At 37.4% G+C, this 25,549-nt stretch overlaps 2 protein-coding genes across 10 annotated transcripts in view; one reads left to right on the top strand and one right to left on the bottom strand.

Moving 5' to 3' along the window:
* LOC114134298 (ryanodine receptor 3) overlaps positions 1-11,194 on the bottom strand; it is a 107,456-nt gene extending 96,262 nt beyond the window's left edge. For all 9 annotated transcript variants that reach the window (XM_028000798.1, XM_028000804.1, XM_028000802.1 and 6 more), the window contains exon 1: positions 10,701-11,194. In XM_028000798.1, the coding sequence (XP_027856599.1) occupies positions 10,701-10,748 (48 nt within the window). In that variant the 5' untranslated portion in view covers positions 10,749-11,194. The remainder of the gene's footprint in view (positions 1-10,700) is intronic.
* Positions 11,195-15,443: 4,249 nt separating this feature from the next.
* Positions 15,444-25,549, top strand: part of LOC114133995 (formin-1) — a 56,844-nt gene continuing 46,738 nt past the window's right edge. Inside the window, exons 1-3 of the mRNA XM_028000164.1 lie at positions 15,444-17,056; positions 17,466-17,468; positions 25,106-25,272. Coding sequence (XP_027855965.1) covers positions 15,490-17,056; positions 17,466-17,468; positions 25,106-25,272 — 1,737 coding nt within the window. The 5' untranslated portion in view covers positions 15,444-15,489. The remainder of the gene's footprint in view (positions 17,057-17,465; positions 17,469-25,105; positions 25,273-25,549) is intronic.

Below are 25,549 nucleotides of genomic sequence, written 5' to 3'. Positions count from 1 at the left end.
TTAGTCTGGAGGTATTAAGGCTGGCTGAATTTCTTAGCAGGGAGGTAGTAAAATGGTTTTTTACACCTTACAGCAGTATTCTGCCTTTGTTGGCAGTGGCTTTAAATGAACACCAAAGTAAGAACTTCATTCCCTTATTTCCTGCTTTAGGGCTCACCTAAATTCTATACCTAGAAAAGATATTCAAGAGCAAAATTGATTAAAAATCAGAGGGTCCACTAATATTCCTAAGCTTATTGCAGATGTGGCCAAACAGTAAAAGAGACTGTAAACCGTCGGCTTGGTTAATTGGCAAATCTCACAACTTCCAAAAAACTGACAGATGTTAAAATCATTAAAAATGAATGAATGTTTTTCCAAACAGATATTGCAATAGAAAATAGATGGAGTGTTACAAATGTCATCTATGCAGCATTGTTGGTGAACTCTGTAGAAGTAAACAGGAAGAAACTTTTCCTCACAAACATTAAAAATAAACTTTCCATCTCCATTCAGGAATACTAACAATTTCAATCTTGAGCGAGGACAATCAAATCTGATGGATCAGGACTCAACAGTTCAAGCCAAGGATTAGTTAGTACAGCCAGAATACTGTAGTCAAAAACAACCAATCAAAGCTAGGAGGAAGGTCTTATCCCTTTTAGTTACCCTTGTGTATGCACTGCTAACTGTGCTAATGACAGAGAAACAGCATACCACTACAGGAAGACTGTTTACCTGCCATAATTAGTTGCTATTCTAACTAGCCTGAGTATTCATAACAGGCTGTGCTATCTAGAAGAAGCTGTAGCAATGTGTAATGCATGGAAGAGGGTGTGAAAAGTGCATACACAAGCATAATTGACAGTACTAAGACCCTCCTTCTAGCTCTGATTGGTTGTTTCTAACCGAGCAAAGTATTTCTACAGTTAGCACTGGGGGAAGAAAAATGAGTGCAAATTTTTCAGATTATTTGTCTCCTGAGACAGATTATCTCTCTACATTGTGTTGTGACATTGTGACAGTTTTAACAATACACATATTAGGCTTCTGACACAGGTCAGAAGCCTAATCTGACCTAAATAATATAACCAAGAAGTCAAAAAACTGTAATATGACTCTTAACATTTTCTGTTAGTGTCCTTTTTTATGGTGAAAGCATTACACACAACCATTATCACAGCTTTGGCTGTGAGTTGAATAATCATTATTTACACTGTCCAGTATTTTGTAGAAAGCCTCTCATCCTTCTATTACTTTGCCTGAACAGATATTCTTGTCCTTCAAGGAAAATGCTTCCTGGTAAAAAGGCAAAAAGTCTCCACAACAAACAATCTGCTGCTAATTAAGCATGTTCAACTGGTTTAAAAATATCAAAAAGTTAAATTCTTGTGCTAGATTTAACACCAATAACAGAAGAGAGACAGGTATTCATCAATGCTCCAGGCGTTTCCAGTAACTCATTGTCTGACTTAAGTACAGTTGCCTTTAGGCTTCAACAACACATACTTAAGAATAACACAGGACAATAAGATGTTTGTAATGTTCCCAGAAGGTTCAAGTTGAGGCAATACAATTACCATGGGATAGAGGTTGCTATGTTATCGCACTCTCTCACTGACTACAGAATAGCAGACGCAATGCTGAGGGGTAAAACGTTACAGCACCACGATAGGCCCTAGAGAACAAAAAGAGTAAACTATTTCCCTTGTCCAGTAGTTCTGTTCACAAAATGCAGCCTCACTTCCTGAGTGAATTTGTTGTAGCAGAGCACAGGAAGGTATGGAGAGGCTGCTTCTACCTCCCAGGTCAGCAATGTGCTATTTTTTTAGTGGCTGATCCTCTATGGAGGTAAAAATAGACAACAACACTAATAGGTACAGCCTTGTAGCCTTTCAGAGAGTGGAAGTCAAGCTTGTTTTTTTACTCACTTCTCAACTGTATGACAGTAGGGGAAGTCCCAAGTGGTGCAGGAATAGAGATTACCTTTTGTTTTAGGTCAAGGAAGTGAAGGAACTGGTTATATGGCCTAGAATGTCAATGTGAGGTATGGGTGCCATTGATTTAGCCAATTTACACAGCTTGTTTAGTCTAGAAAGAAAATGGCATGTTTCCTTCTTTTCCACCCTTTCTTTAGGTTTTCATTGAAAAGATGTGGATCATCTGGGGCAACATTTCAATATTTTGTGTGATTTCTTTGATAAAAATTTATCCAGTTGTTAGAAATTGATTAATTTAGTTCTGTTCAAATCACTTCAGTTCCACAACCTGTTTCTTGGCTAACATGTTTGATGGGCTTGATCCTTCCCATGTGTTTATTTACAGATGTCGTAATAGTTTACTGGAACTCTGCTCACAAGTTGAACAGCTTGAGACTAAACAATTCCTAAAGAAAGAGTTCTGTAAAGTTAGGTCTCCAAACCCAAAATAGATTCCGTGTAGCTGTTTAATTCTGACACAAACTTCCAATGTTTTCATTGGATTTAAGTAGAAATATATCAAGAAATGCGTACATCAAAGATGGTGCTTTCTCACTCATATGAGAAATGTTTGGAAAAACCAAGAGGTTGTGCAAAAAAACTCAAAAGAAATCCTCTTCCAGGAAAATTGTTTACCATAAAAAATCAACCTTCTTGACTATGCTTTTAGAGAGAAAGTCATTGAAAACCTCCTGAGGGACATTTGAAGAGTCAGATCCATAGTGAAACTGCCACAGTGACACTTCTCTAAGTTGAAAGAGAACAGGAATAAGGATGTGGAAAAACTGAGAAATGCTGCAGCGATGCCCAGCCTAAGAGAAGCCTCTGCTCAGTCTGTCACCTGCAGGGGTAGGTACAAACAAAACTGTAAAAAGAATTCCAAGGAAGCACTGCAGAGCCTTGGAAAAAGAAGTACAAGAAAAGCTACTTTCTTGCAAGGGATGTTGTTGATGACTGAAAATGCATGGAACTTAATCTATTTGCAAGCATGTGTATTACCGATTATCTCTGCCGCAAATGCAACAGCCATGAATCTCTTGGCCTGCATCCTGCTGGGTGCTTTTTTCATAATACACTGTTGACTCTGCAGCAATAAGCCCAATAAAGAGTGTGAAAAAGTCCTCTTGTCACTGCTGCTGTGGTGCAATCTTGAATCTTTTATGAGCATTGCCACTGCTATCAATATCAGACAAAAACACAGGCATGTTTAGAGACAAACAAAAACGTAACTTGTAATCAGACACATTGCAATAATGTGAAAGGCCCACAGAATTACACGTTTACACATTATCAGCCAATTCAGTTCAAATCATCCATGACAATCGCTAAAGTTGCTAGTGTGATTAGGAGAGTTCCATCCAAAGCTGGCACTCTAGCACTAAAATTCAGACTTTTGTGGTTTACATAAGACTCTAAAGTCACTAAACTTCCTTCTGTAAATGCGCCTGAACAGCAGCAGATTAAAGCAGTAAACGCTCGTCTAAGTGGTTTATTAGAGGCACAGCGGGGAGATAGAACATTGGACATAATTGCAGCACATACCAGAGCTGCTTTATGTAGGAGGGGAATGATTCACATGCACTACCAATAGCAGTGTGTTTAATGATTCTTATGCACTGTAAAATCCTACAAGCGCTGGCACTGTTTCTGTAGTAATAGGGATGTCAGTTGCATAAGTAGCGCAATCCTAAATAAACTGCATGACATTTGAGAAAGTTGAGAAAGCTTCTCTTAAGTTCTTCCTTCATGTATTCCAGTAAATATCACTACTTGTTTATTTAACCTTCTGTTTTATGTATCTTCTAAATCAAATGAGCAAAGTAGCCATTTTATGAGTACACCTTTTTTGTTCTGTGTTACTGTCTCAGTGTCAAGGCCTGCAGATGCATTTTGTTTATTTTCTAGTAATATTAAATGGAGATATGTGCCAGCTTAAGTAAATTTCATGATTCTAATTATATTAATTATGTTTACATTTATTAAATGCGTTGTTCCAAAACTGGTCTTGGCAAAGGTTTGTTCAACAATAGTTTGTCCAAGCTGTTATCTTGATTTATTATTTGTCTTTTCATGTTTTGTCTTCTCTGAATCTATTTTCATTCTGGTCATTCTAGATCATTAGTAAACTTCATTCTGCATTTTTTCCATAATCTGTCTCTGTTCACTGAAACAGTGTCAGCTTTAGGACACTGTCAGCACAGTCATACAAACTCCCCCTGACATTAAAACTAAAATCATAAATGGCAGCAGTCCTGGAGATCCTAAATTACAAGAAAATTTTCTCTGTGAGAGAAAGTTTTTCACATAGCCGTATCAAATATTCATTACCTAAAACACCTGATTAGTCAGGCCTGTTTACTGCATGCCACCAACAATACGACGGAAATTTCTTCATTTAGTGGCACAATCAATAGCTCATTATAGGACCTTTACACAGGATTGTGTTCAGGCAAACCTGCTGGCTTAATTCCCCACTACATCACAGGCCTATCTGATCTGTCCATCTTTATCACACAACAACACTTCAATTCACAAAAGCTGCAAGCGCACAAGAACACCCCCACTTCCCCGGGACACACATTTCTGCAAGCAGAGCGCTTGAAATTGCAATTTTCAGAACTGTGAATGAGTTTTAGTTCCAGCCAATAAACCAAATAAGAAAAATCTACACTGCAATTGGAGAGTCTCACGTAGCCCAGAAGAAAAGTATTTTTAGTATTTCAGGAAGGGCTTCTGCCATATCATACACCTACAAGAACATTTTAAACAGTTAAGCAGTTCAGTGATTAGAGGTCTGGAGTATGGCAATCCATTTTCTTCATATTCAGCTAACCTCATAGGGTTTTTATGAGTTTAGGTCTGAGAACCAGGACAGCCACATGTGAAGGTTACTTTTGTGGCTGGTAAATAATTTCTGTAATGATTTGGTCACATTTTGTGGATCATTATCCTGATAAAAGACCCAGTGACAACCAATTTTTAGTTGTTCATCATTATTCAAGATCAAATCTCTTCCACAAAGAGATGCCTTACACTCTGATAAGATCCCAGAGCATTTGAAGCAGAAACAGACACACAGCATTACAGACACACCATGATACACAACAATGGGAGTGATTTTCTACACATTCATCCTTTGTTTCATGTCAGTCCCACATGAACTGTTTTACCATACAATAAAGCCTAGAAAATCACAGAATACTAACTAGAGATTCCTAGAAACTCAGAGCAACTCAAACGGAAAGTATAAATAAAAAATGCTTCAGCTATGTTTATTTTAAGATGAATGTTGGAGGTTCTAGTAATTCTCATAATCTGTCTTCAGCACATTCTCTGCATCTATATTGGATTGCATCTGCTTCCTGTTGAGTCAACCACAAAACGAACACATCTCAGTAACATACAAAGCTGTTGCAGCTCAGTACTTGAAAGAAAAAAAATCTGAACAAGGTACACAAACAAATTAAACAAGGCAAATGCAGAAAAGTAAGTGAAGATCAATGGAAAAATAGAACAGAGACACCAAGCCAGGATGTGCACAACTCTTCATTTTAGGCCAAGGTTTAATCTGAAATTAACACTTCCCAGCTCTTCCGCTTGCCATCTTTCTTCTGAAGCAGCTTGTGATGGCTCATTGCATTATTCCTCTGCGGTGCTGCATCGACAATCATTGCCTGGATGCAAAGTGAGGTCTGTGCCTTCACATAAACAAGCCTTGCACTGCCACAGTGCATTAGTCACAGCCCTAGTCTGGCCTTTTCAAAGTCGCTACACCCACTCAAACTGCTAATAGATCCCCAGAATTTGATATTCGCCTAGCAGGGATCCTCACAATGGAGAGGCTGTTCATGTGCATCAGTGTGTGTACGTCATATTTTACCTTTGCATATAATAACAAAATATAACAATAGTAATGAAATACCTTCTATTATCATGATTTTAAATGAAATGAAAAGAAAAGTAAATTTGGAACAAAAGTTTGTCTTAAATTCTTCTTTTCTGCTCTTAAAAAAGCAATTCATTTGGAAAAGTCCCCTTATGTAATGAGCGCCCTGAGCAATGCAACTGTAGGGTAATATTTTATTCACTCTACTGCTTGTTATGAAGCCATTGCTGATGGAGATGAACCATCTGAGGGCGTTTGCAGACAGGACAAAACAGAATTTAAAGGCTTATTAGACTCTCCGAAATTAGAGAGCTGTTTGCGGGAGAAGCTACTCGTATCTCCAGCCTCACAAACTGCACTGTTTCTCATTCTGCAACATCAAATTACCCATGGCTGAGAGATATCGCTGGTCTTTTTTTTTGCTCTCTCCTCTTCCCACCTCTCCTCCCACTGAGCTGGGTTTATAGGCAGCGGTCCGGTAGGGGTAATTTCTGCTTCCACTCCAGGGAAATTACTTTATGTTGTTAGAGAAAAGACAGTTTGAAAACTCCTTCATCACATTCCCCAATTCCAATAATGGTAAACATTTTAATATTAGCTACATGTCCACAAAATTTAAAGGCAAGATGTGTCTTCATGCATTTGTTGGAAGAGGAATTTGTGTTATTTTTCTATAAAACTGACATAAGCCATGGTTAAAGGAATGACTTTGCACACGTAAATTATGTGCACATTCATATGCTGAGGTCGTATCTACGCTCCTCTTCTCTACCCTAAACTCTTAAGCTGTGCGTCTTGCTTAGATGATGAATAATTTCTTCGTTATGTTCTGCCGTGGCACGTCTGGTGCAGCCTGACTGCGCCACACGGCACCGGCTCTGCATTTGCATTCACCACACACTACTTTGCACACATGAACTCCCAAACATCATCCAGTCTATCAGCTGATTTGCTTTGGAGAAATGCAACAAGCTGTTAAAGCCAGCTTTTCGAAAAGCAGTTTTCTGTTGGTTCATGTTGGTTTTCTGACGTTTTCTTCTACCAGAGCAAGAAATGAGGGGATTTTTTTTTTTCATGAATTTGATAAATTGAACCAAAACAGATACATTTATAACAACCACAGCTGGCTGAAGAAGAAAGTAGTGTGTATTGTGTGTGGCATTTAAGTTCAAGGCCCTTAAAGAGAAGAAATGATGCTGAAATGTCAGCTCTATTTTGAAGTGGCACGCATGCTGATGTGTTGACCTCTTTGTGCTGCGCTTAAAAGGTTGTGTAGCTGCAGGGAAAAAAAATAAGCAGGAGGTATCAGGTTTTTCTTAGAAAAAGGAAGGTACATTTGAAAACCCATTGTCTATCTGAAAAAATAGCCTAAATGTTATCAGCTGGTTCAATAAGGAACGGCCTTACATGTTTTGCTTCCTTTATTCGAACTGAGTCTGCTCTGGAAAAGCCAGTTTAGAACATGATTTTAAATCTGAAATCAAGGGCCTGAGCAGTTCCTCTGTCCATTGAATAAAACATTTATCAAACAACTCCCAATGCTTCTGGGACATATAAAGGCAAAATATGAAATATGAAATGATGTTATATATGCTAGAGTAAAAGAAATGACTGATATATACGTAATTATCAAAAGAGCTTAAGAAAGTTATTTTGTTTTTATAACATATTTGTCCATATATAAAAATAATATATTAATTCCTTTCAATAACAGTTTTAACAGTACTGAACATTTAAAGTGATATAACCACACAATTAAAGCTGATTAAAAGGAGTTTTTGTAAAGGACAGAAAAAGATAGAAAAAAACATTAATTTCTGTTGATGAATAAATTACACCCAAACATTTATTTGAACCTAAAATAGATAAAATCACACATAGGCATTTCATATATGAACATAACTACTCAGCATCTAGAAATAGGGTTTGGCTAGTTTAAATACATTTAGGTTGGCGTATTCCTGACTGTTTAAGTGAGAGTGAACACCACAGTTCCATATAGACTGAAAGAGCTGTCTCAGGCCTTCAGAAAGAAGACTATCTCTAAAAACACTATGTCAGAAAAATACACCAGGCCTTTGATGCATTTGATATGAACGTACATGTCTTATGCAGTACATTTAAGATACAGCATAAGCTTAAGATCCATGGGAAGTGTGCAAGGAGGAAAATTTTGGTTTGGTAGAATAAACACAAAAGTCAGAAGTTCAAAGTTTGCCACAAAAGTAAAGACCAGCATCTCAGGAAACATGTTCTTTGAGCAGATTAGTATAAAACTCAATTATATGGACACAAGAAAAGAGTACACAACACATAACCCAAATGCAGCATTCTAAATGAAACTCCAAAGCATGGAGGTGAATTTCTTTTGTTTATTTATCCACATATTTTATTATTTTATTTATTTACATTTCTTTTGTTCCATTAGTATTTTGATTTTTTATGTTTTTCTCCTTTATTATTTTGCTTTACCTTTCACTGCTTTCTTTGTTTCACCATTTCATGACAAATGAATGTACTGCTTGGTAGACGATAGTTCCTATGTTACCTGCTTTGTGTTAAGGTAACACAGAACAGGTGTTAAATTTCTGTCACCTTTTTTGCCTTAGCTAGCAACAACCTTGATAAAGAGCAAGCCAGGTTCCAACATGCTGGTCAGTATTGACTTTCTTCTAGCTGCCTTATAAACTAAAATAAACTAAAGATTTGTTAAAATAATTTTTCACCAACCCATAGTGTCCTTCTGATAATGTTTATGTTCACTTGCCCTTTTCATACTGGGACGTTTTTGTTTAAAGCAAGCAGCCTGATGTAAGACTCAAAAAAATGTAAATTAAATTAGAGGATCTGGCCATGGCTTGGGTAAAAAATAAATAAAATAAAAGCAGTGATGCAGTGGTTGCTTCATTGTGCAGCAGGTTGCGCATCTGTGAGCAGCTTAATAAAGAGAGACCACAAGCAGCAGTGCTTGTGATATGTGCAACGAAACACCTCCTACTATCTCAGGGGGCCTCTCTGGAAGACCTCCAGCTCTTGGCTCTTTTGCCTATATTGTATGAGCATACATTTTCAGCTCTGATGTGTCTCAAATTGTCAATCTTTGTAAGCAGTTGTCAGCTGACTTAAACTCTAGACCTCTGCAAAAGAAATGCACTTGATCCAAACCATAGGTGCTTCCATGGCAGTGCTGGTAAACAATGATTTGAAGCCTGTTTAAGTTTTGAAATATATTCTTGTTTAAAACAATAGCAGCAGCATGTATAAAAATTCAGGTAAAGCTTACAATCCATATTTTCATTTTAAAAAGAGCATTTGGAATACTTCAAGCTGTTTTCCAAATCAAAACATGAAGTTGTCCATCAACAGAAAGTGATAAAGATTAGAAATATTGCATTTTTCTTTAGAAGTATTAATTGTTTAGTTTATTTAATTTGGAACTGTTTTTAAAAATTCAGAATTATTTTACTTATGAACTATTGAACTGATATTTAGATTTAAACCCATGTTTCTGAAAACCGAACCACAACTGTGTTGCCTAATCAATTTCTGGCACCTATAAGGATGTATTCTAGTCCATGACAATTGGACTGCATCACACATCTCATTTGCATTTCTTGGTTTTCTCTTGGAAACACTGTTTTTGATGTCACCCCACAAGTTTTCTAACAGAAAAAGGTCTGCAGATTGGGCTGGCCACTCAAAAGCATGAACCTTCTTGGCCTAGAACCAAAATGCCGCTCACTTATTGATGTAATTGGAGTTGCAGTCTTGTTGAAACATCAATTTCAAATGGAATTTCCTCCTCCGTGACATCTTCAAGTATTTGAATATATTCCATCTGATCTGCACACACACACACACACACACACACACCTAAGAGCAATTTAGACACACCAATTAACCTAAAAGTCAGGTTTTTTGGACTGTAAGTCAGACAGCATATAGAAAAGACTCCCACAGGGAGAACTTTTAAACCCCAGGCCAGAATCTGAACTCAGATTCTTACTGCAAGGCAACAGTGTTGCAAGCGGTGCCACCATACACTTAACTACAGTAATGAGCATATATGTTTTCTGACTTGTCTTTAGATAAGAGGTGTCTGTGTGACATCTGTTTTTCTCACAGAATCATTGCACTGATTAAGCCCCACATTGCTACCGTTTCATTATCTGCTCACAGATTTCAACTGACGACTCAACACAGATCAGTCGTATGCATGTCTGTTGTACTGTTGTTATTTTAAGCACTACTCTATTTATCTTTTTATAAATGTATTTATTTTGACTCCGAGTCCAACAAGTAAAACAGCATGAGCCATGAGGACTAGTTTTTATTAGGAAATGTGCTTCTTAGCTCAAGCTGCAAGAACCCCTGGGGTTACCGCTGGGACAGGCAGCTTACCCAGCCAGTGCAGCACAATGCATTAAAAACCGGCTTCTGTACTACGCTTTTTATTTCTCAAGTATTTCTAAGCAGATCTCAAATTCTTTTGTTATTTCAAGTGAAATCCAAACATGTTTGAGTAAAAGCTGTGAACACATGAGAACAAGGGTGCAGAAAGGTGCAAAAGGCAAGTTTACCACATCAGAAATATTGCTCTTGATAACTTCTTTAAACAGAGACTGCGGGAAAAGACAATAGCTGACAGCGAGCCATGCGCAAAACAATAGAGGAATATACCGCCTGTAAAATCTGCTAACAGGCAGAGGGTTATCAAAGGCTGTCTGATGAAAACAGCATGTCAATGACAGGTAATCAATTGAAATAACCACCTAGTTCCATACATGAAAGACTGGACAACATAAATTTACTCAGGCACCAGATGAGCAGCAGCAAATCTGAATGTGTCTACTTACAGTTCTGAGGAACTGGATCTCATCCTCTCCCTCTCCGCCTTCAGCCATGGCTGCAAAGGAGCCCGTTCAGACTCCGCTGGCTCCGCTCCCCTTGTCGATATTAGCATACAGCTAATCCACGGCCATTCAGCGGGGAGAATACCGCAGCATGTGTCAGTCAAGCCCGTGTGCTTACGCCCCGCTCGCCGCCCGGCGGAGGAGTGCGTGTCAGCATCGGTGGGGACGGTGCAACGCAGAAACAGCGGCCACCGGGGTTCTTTATCTTCGACGTCACCGACAATGCTTATCGACACGGCAGTGAAAGCGCGAATATTTAAACAATTAGTGACTGAATGGAATCTAGCACGGGGAGGTGAAGCTGTTTATTCCCCCGCCCTATCTGCCAAGCAGCATGCTGAGGTGGAATTTCCAGCAGGAAACTCACAGAATGTGCCGTTTCCATTAAGAGTCTAGATCAGCACCATGGTCAGCGCCCTGCTGCGCCCACACAGGCTCCTGCTGCACAACCGCTGCTCCGCTGCGAGCCTGAGAGAGAGAGGACTTAAAATGCCATCTGCAGAAATGTCTACACATCTCTGGGCAGAGAATGCCTTATTTCATCTACTAACACATGAACCATTTTTTAAATTCACTTTGAAATTACTTGTGCCTAATGAGAATGTTGTTTATGCGTTTTTAACATTTTTAGTCTTAACATTTTTAAAATACAACTAAAGCACATATTAGAAAATAACATTCTATTTTTTATTCAAAATGATCTATCAAATTACAAATGAAGCTCAGTTAATCGATAATGAACTCAAAGAAATATTTATCTTATTTTTCAGACAACAAACTGATCTAACTTGCCCCCACAACACAACTCACCTCTTTCCAAAGCTCCCGTATAAATAAATGCTTCCATGATGCAATGCTTCCCTCTATTGCCTACGTTAGGAACTGCTTAGGACCGGGCCTTAGTGTAGGCCTTCTTCTTTTAGGACTAAATATGTTTATGTTTTTATTTTACTTTATTTTTGATGCAATGTGAATACACCTGAGTAAATTAGATAGTCAAAAACTTAATTTATTTCAGTGACTCCATTCATAAAGTGAAACTCATAGCACAAATTAAATTAAATGATGCTGGATGGTGTATGGTGGTTTAAGTTATCATAAAGTATAAGTGCAAAGTGAAAAATCACTAAATAGAAGTGCTAGGTAAAGTGCTCAAGTTAGAATTTATACATGGAGTTTCTTTATTGTTCAGTGTAGCAATGGTCCATACAAAAGTTGTTTCTCTGTTTTGTTTCTTGCAAAGGAAAATGAGAACTATTTCAAGTCTGTGGTTATGCATAAACATTGCATCAATTATTATGTATGTTTTTTTTCAGCTGTTGATACAACAAATACCATTTGATTAAGTTACCTTATTTTCTAAAGTGAAATTGAAGACAGGAATGCATAAACATTAAGTGTAATAACATTTGATAGTTTATTCAATGCGAATACATCTGAACAAATTAGATATTGAAAAACTTAATTTCTTTCAGTGATTTTGTTCATAAAGTGGAACTCATAGCAATCAGTCACATTACTTCCATGTGAGGAATATCAACAAGTTATTTAACTATGTGGAAATAGACTATTATGATATGCTAAAAAATAATTTCCTTTTCAAAAGTAACTTTAAACATCAAAATTACTGTTATGCAGGATCAAATCAGAACAAAAGTATTACTAGCATGTATTTCAAACCTACTTGTAGCACATTAAATGTTCTGAGATACAAGCATCAGAAATTATTAAATTAGCTAAAAATGATCACTGTGCTTACTTTCTGTTTCTTTATAGTAAGCGTTATTATTCTGTCCTGCTGGAAAATTCATAGTTCGGTAGAAAAAAAGGTTATTTCCTTCCTGGCTACAAGAGTTAAAAATTATTTAGTGTACCAGAAAAATAATTTCTTACTAAACAGTAACCTTCAACTTCGACTTACTTGAGCTTGTTTCCCTCAGATTTATTGTGTATTTTATTTAACTGTTAGTGTCGTACACTTTTCAACACTCTTACTCTATTTTATTTTAATTTTTCTCATTTTGATCTATTTAGTCTGTCAGAAAATTGAATGTACTTAAATCTTTTTCTTCAAAACTGACTCATATCTTAATACGTTTTATAGCAATGTCTTTTCTTTTTGCACCTTTGTTCAGCACCTTAAATTTCAATGATGTTTGAAAAAGGCTAAATAAATAAAGCCATATTGGGTTTTTTAAAACCCACACAATGTACCTCTGTTGGCAAATGATAAATGATGAGCTTTGCACACATCATGATGGATTTAAAGATAAACATCAGAGACAAATCTTTTTTTCTGTCAGTTTAATAATATATCCTTTAGAGTGCAAGTAGGTGGAACACCAGGAAATGAGATTCAGACTCAGTCAGTGCTCCACAAATATTGGTTTTCACTTCCTCTCTACGGTTCAAAATTAAGGTTTTATGTGAGTTTATGCTAAGGTGTACAATAAATAAATGTCCTTCATTTGAAAAAACTTTGATTTTGAATCACAAAGACCTAAAAAGAAGACAAAAAGAAAAATCACACACACACAAAAGGATTCCTTAAAAGTGTACTTAGTCTAAAATCAATAAGATATATAATAAAACAGCACTTGATTTCCTGTGGAATGTTTATTTTGGATGATTTTTTTTTTTTTTTGCAAATTATTTATTGGCACAATTAAGTTGTTGTAACTCAGCCCAACCAAAAAGGGGTTTGACCAGTTTAAAATATAATGTGTAAAACTTTCCACTAAAATGCAAAATATGAGGGTTTATATTTCTTCATGTTGACTTCATTTATTAATCTATTCATTCAATCACGCCTACGCTTTATTAATTTAAAATTTCCGGGTCATATTAAATATATAGCATGACTGATTCAAACAGTCAGGGCTATTTTACTGAATAAATTCTAGTCATTGATGAACAAACTCGCCACTAGATGTCTCTGTTTCACAACACATGGTGACACATCAGCAGTTGAATAAAATGTGGATTTATTATTTCACTTGATCTGGACGATTGTGATTTCGGCGTATGAAAGCGCTGACATTTATGTGATAACTGCAACAGCTAAGTGCAGCCGATCTTTCTGTTTTTGTTCAACTGGAACCGAATGGCTCCCATCACATGTCGTAGGCTACCTGCAAGCTGCAGCTGCACCGACTCAAACTGTGGGTTGGCCCCTTAAACGACACCCAACCAACCAGAGAGCGAGGAGCCAGCGGGACGCTTTGCTATTGGTCAAAACTTCTGTTGATCACAACACGCAGGTCTAGAGAAGCAGCGGTGAGCGTTGGCTGGCCGCAGAACGGAGATGTGAGGAAATATTTTTTGCCTTTCCACCAAACCGGGTGAGTAACTGTTTATGTTTTACCCTGGTGGTAGTTTTACCTTTTGTAGTTGCAAATGATTGTGCTTCATTTTAAGCTTCAAACATAGAATGCAGCATAGTAACATGTCATAAGAGGAGGATTCGCAGTTTCTGTGTGATACACGTCAAATTACAATAAAGTTACTGTAATGTTCGTCAATTTCAGCTGTAGTGTTTTGCAGATCCACCCAATCTGGAAGGATATTGTAAACATGCATGCTGCCATTTTAATGCTGACCAATATTCGTCTGCAATATGCTGCAAGGTGATAGTGGCCCACGGGATTATATTATGGCATAAACATTTGAAAGGGGGTAACATTTGCAGCATAAATGTAAGGTTGTGCTTGTAAACATGTTTGAAGGCATCTCAGCGTGGAGCTTTGCATGTCCCGTCACCTTGCGTGACTCTGCCTGCTGCAGCTTGTAAAATGTTGATGAATTGCGGTTCAGAAATGTTTTATGTGCTTATAGAAACTTGACAGTGTGGATATTGAGGACAGAAGACTGTTCAAAAACAGAGTGTGGTGAAAAATGGCAGGGTTGGGGTGTGTTGAGTATTAGTTTCATAGGAAAGTGTGGAAGGCCCAGCTTGTGAGACGACTTAAGATGGTCTTCAATAGTGCATTGGTGTTTTTGTTTTTTATCTCTTTTTTTTTACCTGCAGGATGTTAAAGTGAATTATAATGTTCCTAAACAGTCTTAAAAATTGAGAATTTGTTTCCTATTATTTTTGAAAGCTCAAGAAATATGCAAATAAGAGAACTGAGTATAAAGACATATTTTAGTTTTCAAACTATATTAAATCAAGTAGATTTTTGACAAATTATAAAAGATTAAAAAATCAAGGGATTTTTATATTAGTTTGGAATTTAGATAACCATTATTCCTGAGTTGCTAAGTCACAACTTCTAGTACCTTACAAAAGTACCATTACTCTTAAACTTTCCATATGTTCTCATTACAATTACAATTTTTAATGTATTTTATTAATATTTATGTTTGTATTTTGTGTGGTAAGTTTTTTTTTTGTCCATTTCACAGATTATTTTGGTGGGAGGTTTCTGACAGCACCCACATATACATTTAGTCTCACACAAAAAAAAATGCTATTGCTTCTTTGGCCTCCATATCCTCTTAGACAGCTGAACACAGAGGTTCAACCTGTGGTTCTTAAATTGGCTCTGGTAAGGTAATGTCTTGCCTTAGAGGCATTTTTGGTAAAAATGCACTGTGCTGTCTTTTAATTTATGTGTCTTTCTGATTTGTTTCTGTGTACTACTTTCTCTAGGACAATATCAGACCAGGATGATGAATAGACTGAGATTTCTCTCTGCACTCAGTGCCTACTCACACAACTAAAATAACTAGCATGGCACCCATCATGGAGGGCACACACACCATCTTGCTTCTCTATGAACCCATCTATGAGCTAAGCAACGTCAGTCTCTACTTTCCCAAGAGGAGGGCCCCCATCTTCAAATACAAGAGCCGCACCTCTCATTCAGCAAGCAGCGGTAATGACCATGACTGGGGAAAGCAGAATCTGGCTGTGTCCAAACAAAGAGGCCAGTCTTCTGACTCCTCAGGCAAACTTTTCAACTCCCAGCAGGCAACAAAAGAAGCAGTCGCAGAACTCTGCTGGCTGGCGGCTGATCACCACCAGTTGCTGGTAGATCTGTTATCCCTGTGTCGGGATTGTGCTAGCAAAGTCAAAATGGGCAACCAGGATATGAAATTCCAGGAGTGTGAGGAAGATCAAGAAGTTCACCTTGGAGGTCGGGTTCTTAGCGACAGCAACTGCCTGATGTCTGAGAGTAAGAAGGGTGCAGCTAAGAGCAAAAAGGTGAAGAGGCTGGGAGGCAAGAAGCTTGACAAGCCAGAGGATTTACAATACACTAAAATGAAAAAGAAAGCTACAAAAGGACAATCACATGTGGCGCTTCCAACAGACTCCAAAGAATCCACATCTGCAGTTTTACAAGCAGAGCAAATCCCAAAGGAAAAGGCTTCTGACTATGTGTCTGACAGCACATCAAGTCGCTCTAATGTTAGAGAAGTCAGTAAACTCATCGTTACAGTGGAGGAACCTTTTCGGACTACTCAAGAGAACTGGGACTTAATGGAGGACAACCAGAACTTTGACCCAGTCATGGATTTTTGTAACGACTTCTCAGAATGTGACGGTGAACTTGGCTACGCATCATCCTCTTGCAGCCTGATAGAGGGCCTGAACAGACGACAGAGTGGGGGCAACCTTCGTCCCATTAAAAAGTTTGATTCTGCGGTTGATACGATAGCTGCAAATGGATTAACTGTCAACAAATCTGGTCAGCATCAGCTGTACAGTGATATGAACCAAAGAAACACAGGCATCAGGGTAGTTGCAAAATTACAGGACGTGGAAGGTAAAGTTCACCATGTCAGCCACGCAAATGGTAACAGAACTTTGCAACATCCAGGGACCAGTGGGAGTAAAAAGGAGATTGGAGAGTGGGGAACGAAAAAAGGAGACTACCGACTTGAAGTCAGTAAACAAAATGGTAACAAACTTTCTGAGGGGTTACGACTTCCCCTTTCCCACACTGCAGAGCCCTTAGCGCCAGTCAGATCCAAATCAAAGAGCCCCTCTTCACCTTCTCTCGCTGGAGTCTTCAACACATCTTTCCCGGCCTCCAACAACCTCCAAAGCATGTCTCCTGTGCTGTCCCCCTTGTCTTCCAAGCAGCTGAGTCCACAGCTCAACCACCGCATTGTCCTACTTTCAGATAAGGATGAAGACTCCTATCGAGACAGCTCCAGCAGCACAGATGAACCCAAAAGCTTTACTGAAGTCATCGATAGGAATGGCAACAAGCGGACTGTCACCCATCTGGACCTGGACCTCAACAGGCGGCCAAGCAACTCCAAGAGAAACTCCTCCAGCAACTCCACAACAGGTGAGTTCTTTCAGAAATCACACAGTGAACAAACCGTTTCATGTACAGACTCCCTGCTCGGATGGGGATGTAGATATTATTGCTTTTATCATCTGTACAGCATGAAGTGTTTGTCAGAGTGAGCCCTTCATCTCACAGTTCTGTCGCTAGAATTCAAAGAACAAAAAGTGATGGCTTGAAAGAGATTCAGTTGTTTGGATTTGTCTTTGTGTCTGACATGGTTCTTGAATTCATTTTTCTCAAAGAAAATTTCACTTTGTCACTCGAGCTGTTCTCTAATAGTTTGGTTTGTGGAAAATATGAGAGCTGTTATGCAGGATCTCTTTGTTGGTGTTTTTTACTGCTCTGGTTTTGGGTTATACATGTGACCATAAATTAGAAACTCTCCAGCAGAGCCAGGACAGGGCAGCAGGTCCTGAGAACAGTTTTGTTGATGATCCATTATAACTTCCTCAGCGCTACAGGGAGAGTAGAGATTAGTAGGAGTGTCCTGGATCAAAGACTGTGTTGACACCAAGTCTGACCTGACCTGAGTTCACGTGAGCACAGACTTAACTCAAGCATTCCCAAAGTGATGTTCTGAGTATGTGCTTTCCCTCCTCTCCACTCATATTCCATTTATGTAACTGGAAACAAAGGGGGCTAAAACTTAAATCCATCAAGCTTTGGAAGAGGCTGCATAAAAAAGGATTAGAGCTTTTCTTATTTCCATGTTTTTGTAATCTATCTTGGTGCATGTAAATCTGACAATTGTATAATAAATGGATTTGAGCGGTCACAATGTACTCTCTATATGTAATCTTTCAAAAGCCACCGTGACGTTGTAAGCCTGTTCAGAGATGTCTGACTTTTTATTATTTTCTGGGAAATGTTTTTCCTTATTTGTCTTTGGAGCTCCTTGACATTTGTGTACCTTTTACATCAGTCTGTGATGTTTCCATGTGGATTTAAATTCAGAACACATTCACTTTAATCACACACCAATACAACACAAAATGGTACACCTTTGGGGTACTTTATGGTTTTAACTATTATATCTAAGAGTAATTACTGTGTTCTTTTAAAAAAAGTGCTTAAAAGTTAAACATCATACTAGTTATTTAGACTTCATATAAGAATGATCAAGAAGGAAGTCATTGGCCCATCACAAGATCAGGACTCTCAAACTTAATGGCCAGTCTAGAAGGAAAACAATAATTAACCCTTCATGAATGGTTCAGGATTTTAATATTTACACAACGTATAAGAAAGCCTCAAAATATTCCCTTTTGGTCTTGTTGGTTTATATATGCACCTGTTAATATTTTAGCCAATTTTTCGATTGCTGTACTTTCTAGCTATTAGTTAGGTAAGGTTATTTTAGAAAAGGCAGAAATCTGCTCTAGACAGAACACAATAGGATTTAATTTTTTCTTTATCCATTATTGTCCCTCAGTGGAGGAAAATGGTACCATCAGCAACATGATAGAAAAATGAAAACATGCAGATTCACACAAGACTGCACAAGATACATTTATACTGCATCTTTGCAACTTTAAAAGTCTTTCTCTTTAAGCCTTTAATCTTGTTTTGGTTCATTGTCTTGCTGAAGTTCGAAAAAGCTCAAGTCAAAGGCTTTTGCACATTTGCACTGAACTTTTTTTCATTTGATGATTTATTTACTTCCATATTAGAGTTCCTGAAGTGAAAGATGTAGCAAGGCAGTTCCATAGTATTTATAAATTAAAGTGTGAGCACTTTTTTAAAGTGATGAGCTACATTTCCCAAAGAGTTTTATGTTTATAGAATATCAGTTCAGAATAACTGTTGCTTATTGAACAAAATTTTTCAGAACCTACTGTATCTGTTTTTTGGGATTAGTACAGATTAAGCTGAGTGTTTTACATTATTTTGCATACAATGAATCCTTTTCAGATTTTGTCACATTACAAACACAAAAAAAATAAAGTGTATTTTATTGGGATTTTATGTGACTGAAGAAAGAAGGAAAGATGTGATGTGTAGATTTTTATTTATTAGAATTACATTGCAGAGTGCATTTGTATTCATTGCCACTAATTTAGTATTTTGGGGGACCACCTTTAATTGCAATTAAAGCTGCAAATCTTGTAGGGTATGCATCTACCAGCTTGTATGTTTAAATACTGAAGTTTTTGCCTATTTGTAAAATAACTCAAGCTCAGTCAGAGTGAATGGAGTGCTTCTGTGAACATTTGTTTGCATGTATTGCCTCATATTCTGGACTATTGTAATACCTGGATATGCTTATCCTCAACTCTCACTGTGTGCCTATTTTAAGTATTGAATCCTCAGAACATGATGCTGCCACTGGCATGATCAATGATGATATTGTGATCAGGTGTGCAGTGTTTGTTTTCCATCCCACGTACTGCTTTGTAGACTAGCTTGATTTTAAATAAGCCATGTTTCAATGACTCAATGAAACTTTGTTTGAACAATGGCTTTTTTCTTGCCACTCCACCATATACTAGACCAGATGTCTGGACTATATGACTAACAATTTGCATCAGCAGATTCTCCAACTTGAAACACAGAATTCTGGAGCTCTTCCAGAGTTATTATTACCCTCCTTGGTGCTCTAAAACAGTTTAAGTGGACAGTCCTATCTTTTGCAGTTGGGCTATTTCCCTGATTAGATGATAAACTGATCAGTGTTAATGGATATTTAAAAAGTTTGGGATATTTTATAACCTGACCCAGCTTTAAACTTTGTGTCTTCATGATGCTGTTTGTTCACTAAAGTTCTCTAACAAACCTCAGAAACCTCCACTAACCAGCTGAAATCATAGTGAGATTAAATAACAAACTATTGATTGATTATATAGACTTTTAAGGGCAGTTGGTTGCACTGCATTTAGTTTTGGGATATCAGTCTAAAGAGAGCTGAATATAAGTGTAGCCTATAATATTTTTATTTGCTAAATATTTGAAAACCATCTTTCTTATTCCTTTCACTTTACAGTTTTGTGCTACTTTGAAATGCAGTGCAAAGTATCTAATTTTGTTTCTACAGAGAGAGTGAAAATTGAAGGGGTTTGAATACTTGTGCCATTCTCTGTAATTCTAGGATGTTTGTTTTTAATCCTTTTGTTGTTGTTGTAGCTTCTTTCACCATGTTCTTAGTCAACTCCATTCCTGCTTTACATTTTATTCATGTTTAAACCTTAAAGAGTGAGCAATGAGGAATAGCATAACTATCTCCTAATCATTTGGTTACTCGATTAGTTCTCACAGCCAACCATGCTGAATTTTAAAACAGCTGAAGTAATTATGGTAACTGTGAACCAAAGCTGTTTCTTACACTAAGCTGTCCTCACTCTACATCCTCTGCAGTCTAACAGTTAAAACTTAAACTTTTAATCTTACACAAATTCTCTTTCTGGCTGGACATTAGCCATTTCGTAAACTCCCCTGATGATGATGCTTCATTATTGATTACATTTCAGATGTTAACACATATAAATGAACATTAGAGATCAGGCAAAGAGGGTAAGTGGATCTGTGTGAAGCCTGGACCTTTATGGTGTATAAAAGGTTGAATTAATTATCTTCCAAGCCCTTTTATCTGAGCTTCCCTAATGAAGCTTTGCTTATTAATGGGTGTAATTATGCAGGCAGTAATAGTGAATTTTAAAAAAGGTTATTATTTATTTTATTTCATGTGTTAATGATTGTACACCTCAGCCTGTATGGTAAAAGATTGACACCTTTATATTATGCATCCTGTCCTAACTAACAGAACACATAAGAAAAGTTTAAGAAATTGGTATAACTAGCGAGAGAAATGCGTTGTGGTTTTTTGCCAAAGACAAAAAAGGAATCACAAATGAAAAGCAACTATAATTTGATGAGACTCTAGTTTTGCTTACATTTAGTAAAGAAGATACTTTTGCTCAGTGTCTTCTTCAGAGTTCCTTGTGTTGTGTCTATTAAATGCAACATTACGTATATCCTTTCTCAACATTTCTCTTCCTCAAGTCTTTGTTTATTATTATCTGACATATGGCAACCAATGCCTTAATGAGATTATCTGCAATGTTCCCATGAGTTCTCCCTTCTAGTGCACACTAAAGAAACATTGTTACCAACACTGAAGACAAAGACCTGCTCAATTACAATTTTGTAGTCCATTAGACCAAAACACAGCACAAGAGTGTCTTTTGTATTAAGTTGCAAACAGGAAAAAAGGCACAAAGGTCCTTTTTCTTATAACATTTAACCTTCTTTCCTCAATGAATAACTTTCTCCCTGGAAAATTTCAGTTATGTGGTGTCCCATAGTTTGTCTTTTTTTCTTTGCAACCAGCTCTTTTCAGTGTCGTGCAGTTTTTGTCTCAGTTTGGGAGAGTTGCCAAATTCCCTATCTCCTAAGTCATGGCCAGTGAAGTGAAACAAAATAAAGCTTCCTTTTACCTTCAGGCTGTGTGTCTAATCAGACTTGAAAGCTGAATCTTGATGACAACTCAAGTCAGCTTCATTTTGGGCTGCTTTCTGCTTACAATGTCAGGCAGGGTGATGCAGATCCTTGAGTGTTCACCTGCAGCCGCCGTTTCTTGTACTTTAACCATGACAGGCAATCAATTCAATTAATCATTCAACACTCAAGTGGTGAATAGCCAGCAAGCCAATGAAAATACAGAAAAATGTTGTAGAGGCACAACACTTTATAGGTCCTGCCATTGTTCATGATTTATATTTAAAATCAACGATTCTCCGTTCCTGCTTAAAGTGCTGGAAGTGGGTAGAGGCTGCCAAATGTACACAGTGCCACTTGGCCCAGTTCTCTGCTTTCGAGTGGTGAGATTTATGCATTTTGTAGAGTAAAATACAGGATGCATGAAGGATATTTGGTTGCTTTGATGAGAGTCATTGATGAGAATCTGGGCTAATGTCTGCTTTTCTTTTCTTTAAATTGCACATATGTTTGTTATTTCTGTCTTGTCTAACCTGCACTTGACTCTACTTTATTAATATCAAAACGAATCAGGATAATTAATAGCTTTTGTGGGTCTTTCATGTAGTAGTAATATGTCCACTATAAAGTATAGCTAATTAAGGCTTTTTGTGGCTGATGTTATTCTCAACTGATTTTCTAAGAAGAACATTATTTAGTCTGCTAGCTTTTCCATATCTGGAAAATAATCTGGCTCATACAGATATCCTCTTATCTTCTCAGAAAAATGCATTTTGTCTTTGTTTCCAGTCATTCTATGAGTGCATGTACTGTAGTTATTGTTATTTGTTATTAGTTGTTATAGTTATTGTTCAGATCATTTGTAGATTGGGGGATTAGGACTAAACCTGGCTACCTTTTGCACATATGTGCACATGTGCACATATGTGCAACTGCAACTGCTTCATCATAATATTTTATTTTGGTAAACCAGGTGATGGTTTTGCAGATCTCACTTTTCTCCACATAATCTGCTCATGTTTCACTCTGTAAGATTAAACTACACCATAATAATGTAGCTGCCAAAACATTATTCACATTAGTCACTGTCCTTGACACCACCAAAACTCCAAACACTGAAGCCTTATTATTGGGCTAAACATACAGGGGGCTCATTTGGACATCTGTTATGACTTTTATACAATCTTTAGACATCAGCAAATATCTTATAAAAAATAAAAACATCTAAAAAGAACTGCTGTAAAATAAAACAGTTTTACCTGATGCTCACAAACAACAGCACTGATCAATTCGCAATGGGTTGGTTGTTTACTCAATCAATCAAACCTGAAACTAAACATGGAACATTGCCCAGCGTGGATTGCCATTATCTGCTCATCTTACAGTGTGTTCTTTTTTTATTCTGCTTGTTTATATCTGTAAACAATAGTGCTGTGACGCAGGACAAATATCTGGCTTGTTCTGACAACAGAGGGATACCATATTATGGTAACTATAAATCCAACATTTCATCGCAAACAAAAATGTTTCCAAAAGAAAGACTCTTTGGTGAATCGGTAATTATTAATTCTGTTTTGGTGGATGATGGTCGGACATTATTCATTCTATGTATAAGTTTTAGTTAAAGCTAACACTTCACATTGGACACATTGAATGATTATGAATGTTTTTGTTTCAAGGTACATTTACGATAAATTATTTATTTTTTACTTTTTACTTTTTTTTTACTCACCATTGTTTGTCCATTTCAGATGTTACAACCTGATCAGGTGTATGGGAGGGGCCGGCCAAGCATTTTCTGCTTAAATGGCTGTATGTCACTGATTGCATCACTGGGTTCTACCAAATAGAGGGTTTTCTTTTCTGTATTGCATCGCTTGTATTTTCTTTAAATTAACCTTTTGAATTGCCCTCTCTTACATGTTTTATTTTGCAGACCATTTAGGCTATGTAGATGAGTTTGTAAATTAGATTAAATATCTTATTCCTGATCTCTGTTTAGATTTTTTAGTTTGTTTTGACCTGTTCAATTATGGTATGATCTAATGAACTGCAGGTGTGTTGCCAATTTGGTATAAAACCAGTAAGATTTCAGCTGCTCAAGATGGATGTCAGAGCCTAGAAAATGCAACAAAATTTACCAGAAGAACCTGAACCTGGGAGCTGATGCTGTTTTTTGTTTGCCTGTTTTAACCATTTGACTGCATTACATCACACAAATATATATTTTGCCATATGTTTTTACAGTTAATGCATATCGGTATTGTCTTATTTTAATTCACAGTGTGTTAAAGTGTGGAGGGGTATGAATATTGTCTGTCTACTTGACCAGGTGGTGGCAGTGTGGATTACCCAAGTATTTAATTAGGATATTGTTTTGCTGGCCATGATCTGAAACACAGACACACATTACAAAATACAGCAAGAGCATAAATTAAATTTTGTTTGCGTATGCAGCAGGTGGATAAAGCCATGACCATAAGTCCACTACAAGAGCTGGAAAATGTGGAGAGAGCCGTTTGTGATCTGTAATGTCTCCACTTGGCCCATATTGGGCTTAACACTGCATCTGGAACCATCCCAAGCTACAGTCGGCAGTTTGCACTGCAGGACTGGGCTGCATAGCATTATGATAATGAAAAGTTATTAATCTAATCCTGCTGTTTTTTCCCCCACAAGTCAAAGCTCCACATACTGTAGCTGTAACCCATCACAGCTGTCTCTGGATGAGCATGTTAGAGTACTGCAGTGAAACATCAAGGCTTTTATTTTTGTCTGAATCACATATTACTGCATATCTTTTCAGGAATACTGCTCTCATTAGGTATTGAGTATGTATTTGCATTTTATTGAACTGGGAGCTGGAAAGGTGTTGTCTTTCATCTGCAGGAAACTTAGGTTACCAAGATTCTTGCGGATTCTCAGCGTACCATTTTCTCCTTTTTTGCCTCTTTTCTGTTTGATAATGTTTGCTCATACTTTTAAAACATTTCACTCTGTAGAACATGGATATTAAAAGAAAAGGCAGGTGTTTAAAGGTTGGGTAGGCTTCTACATCTCCTGCACCATACTTCAACAGGCAGAGGTTAAGTTCCTTCTCAAAATGTAAAAGCAGAGCTTTTTCTCTTCAGAATTGTAGTGCATGTAACATAGTCAGGAGGGGGCAGTCTTTCCTATTCTAAGTCTAGCTAATTAGGACTAAGCATGCTGCAAATGTGTGAACATTGAATTTAAATTCTTTCCTCTCATTTGTGTTGCACTAGGTATTTAATTGACTTAAATGCAGTGGCAAAGTTTAGAAATGACTTCTCTGCAGTTGTATTTTCTTGGATTTGTGTCATGGTGTTGATTGTGGGAACAAGACCTGCTAAGTGCAAATAAAGATAGCCTGGTGGCCTAGAGTTGATGCTAAAGAGTTTTTATGCCTTGAGATTCAGATACATGCTTTATTTCTGTCTGTGCATTTTGGTGATACAGGGGTGGGAGCATAAAACAGCTTGAGTTGGTTTACTTTGTGCTGTGTATTTGTACCATTTGTGTATTTGTATTCAGCCTTTTTTATCATTAATATCCTGACATTGTTTGTGTATTTATTATTTATTATTATTTATGTAGAAGATTCCCTCCTGCGACAGGATGATATTTGGATGCTGGAGTGCGATGACCCTCAAGAGGTTCTCACCTGCGTGCCTCGCCCCAACCACCTCGAATTCCTTCGCATCACACCGCCAGAGGATGACCTCATCGGGGACACACCCTACTACCCCAAGCTGGAGTGCACGGTAAACGTTCTCAAACATGAGCAGTAAAAATCCCATGACTGTTCTTCAACCTCGTGAGACTCAAGGGGATTAGTCTCCATTCAGGCATTTGGGGGGCTGATTATGAGCTGTTACAAATGGATTAGAGGGTCATAAATTCTAATCTTGGGACCCAGATCCAATTCCAAAACCTGGAAGGGATTATTTTAGCCAAAACTCACATTTAGGGCAACAAAAACTATCCCCTAACTTTAAGCAGTTTTTTAGAGGCCTTATTTGTTATGTTTGTCTTATATAT

This window comes from Xiphophorus couchianus, chromosome 19 (genome assembly GCF_001444195.1).
Source record: "Xiphophorus couchianus chromosome 19, X_couchianus-1.0, whole genome shotgun sequence".
Classification (NCBI taxonomy): Eukaryota; Metazoa; Chordata; class Actinopteri; order Cyprinodontiformes; family Poeciliidae; genus Xiphophorus; species Xiphophorus couchianus.
This window is presented reverse-complemented; position numbering and strand designations above follow the sequence as displayed.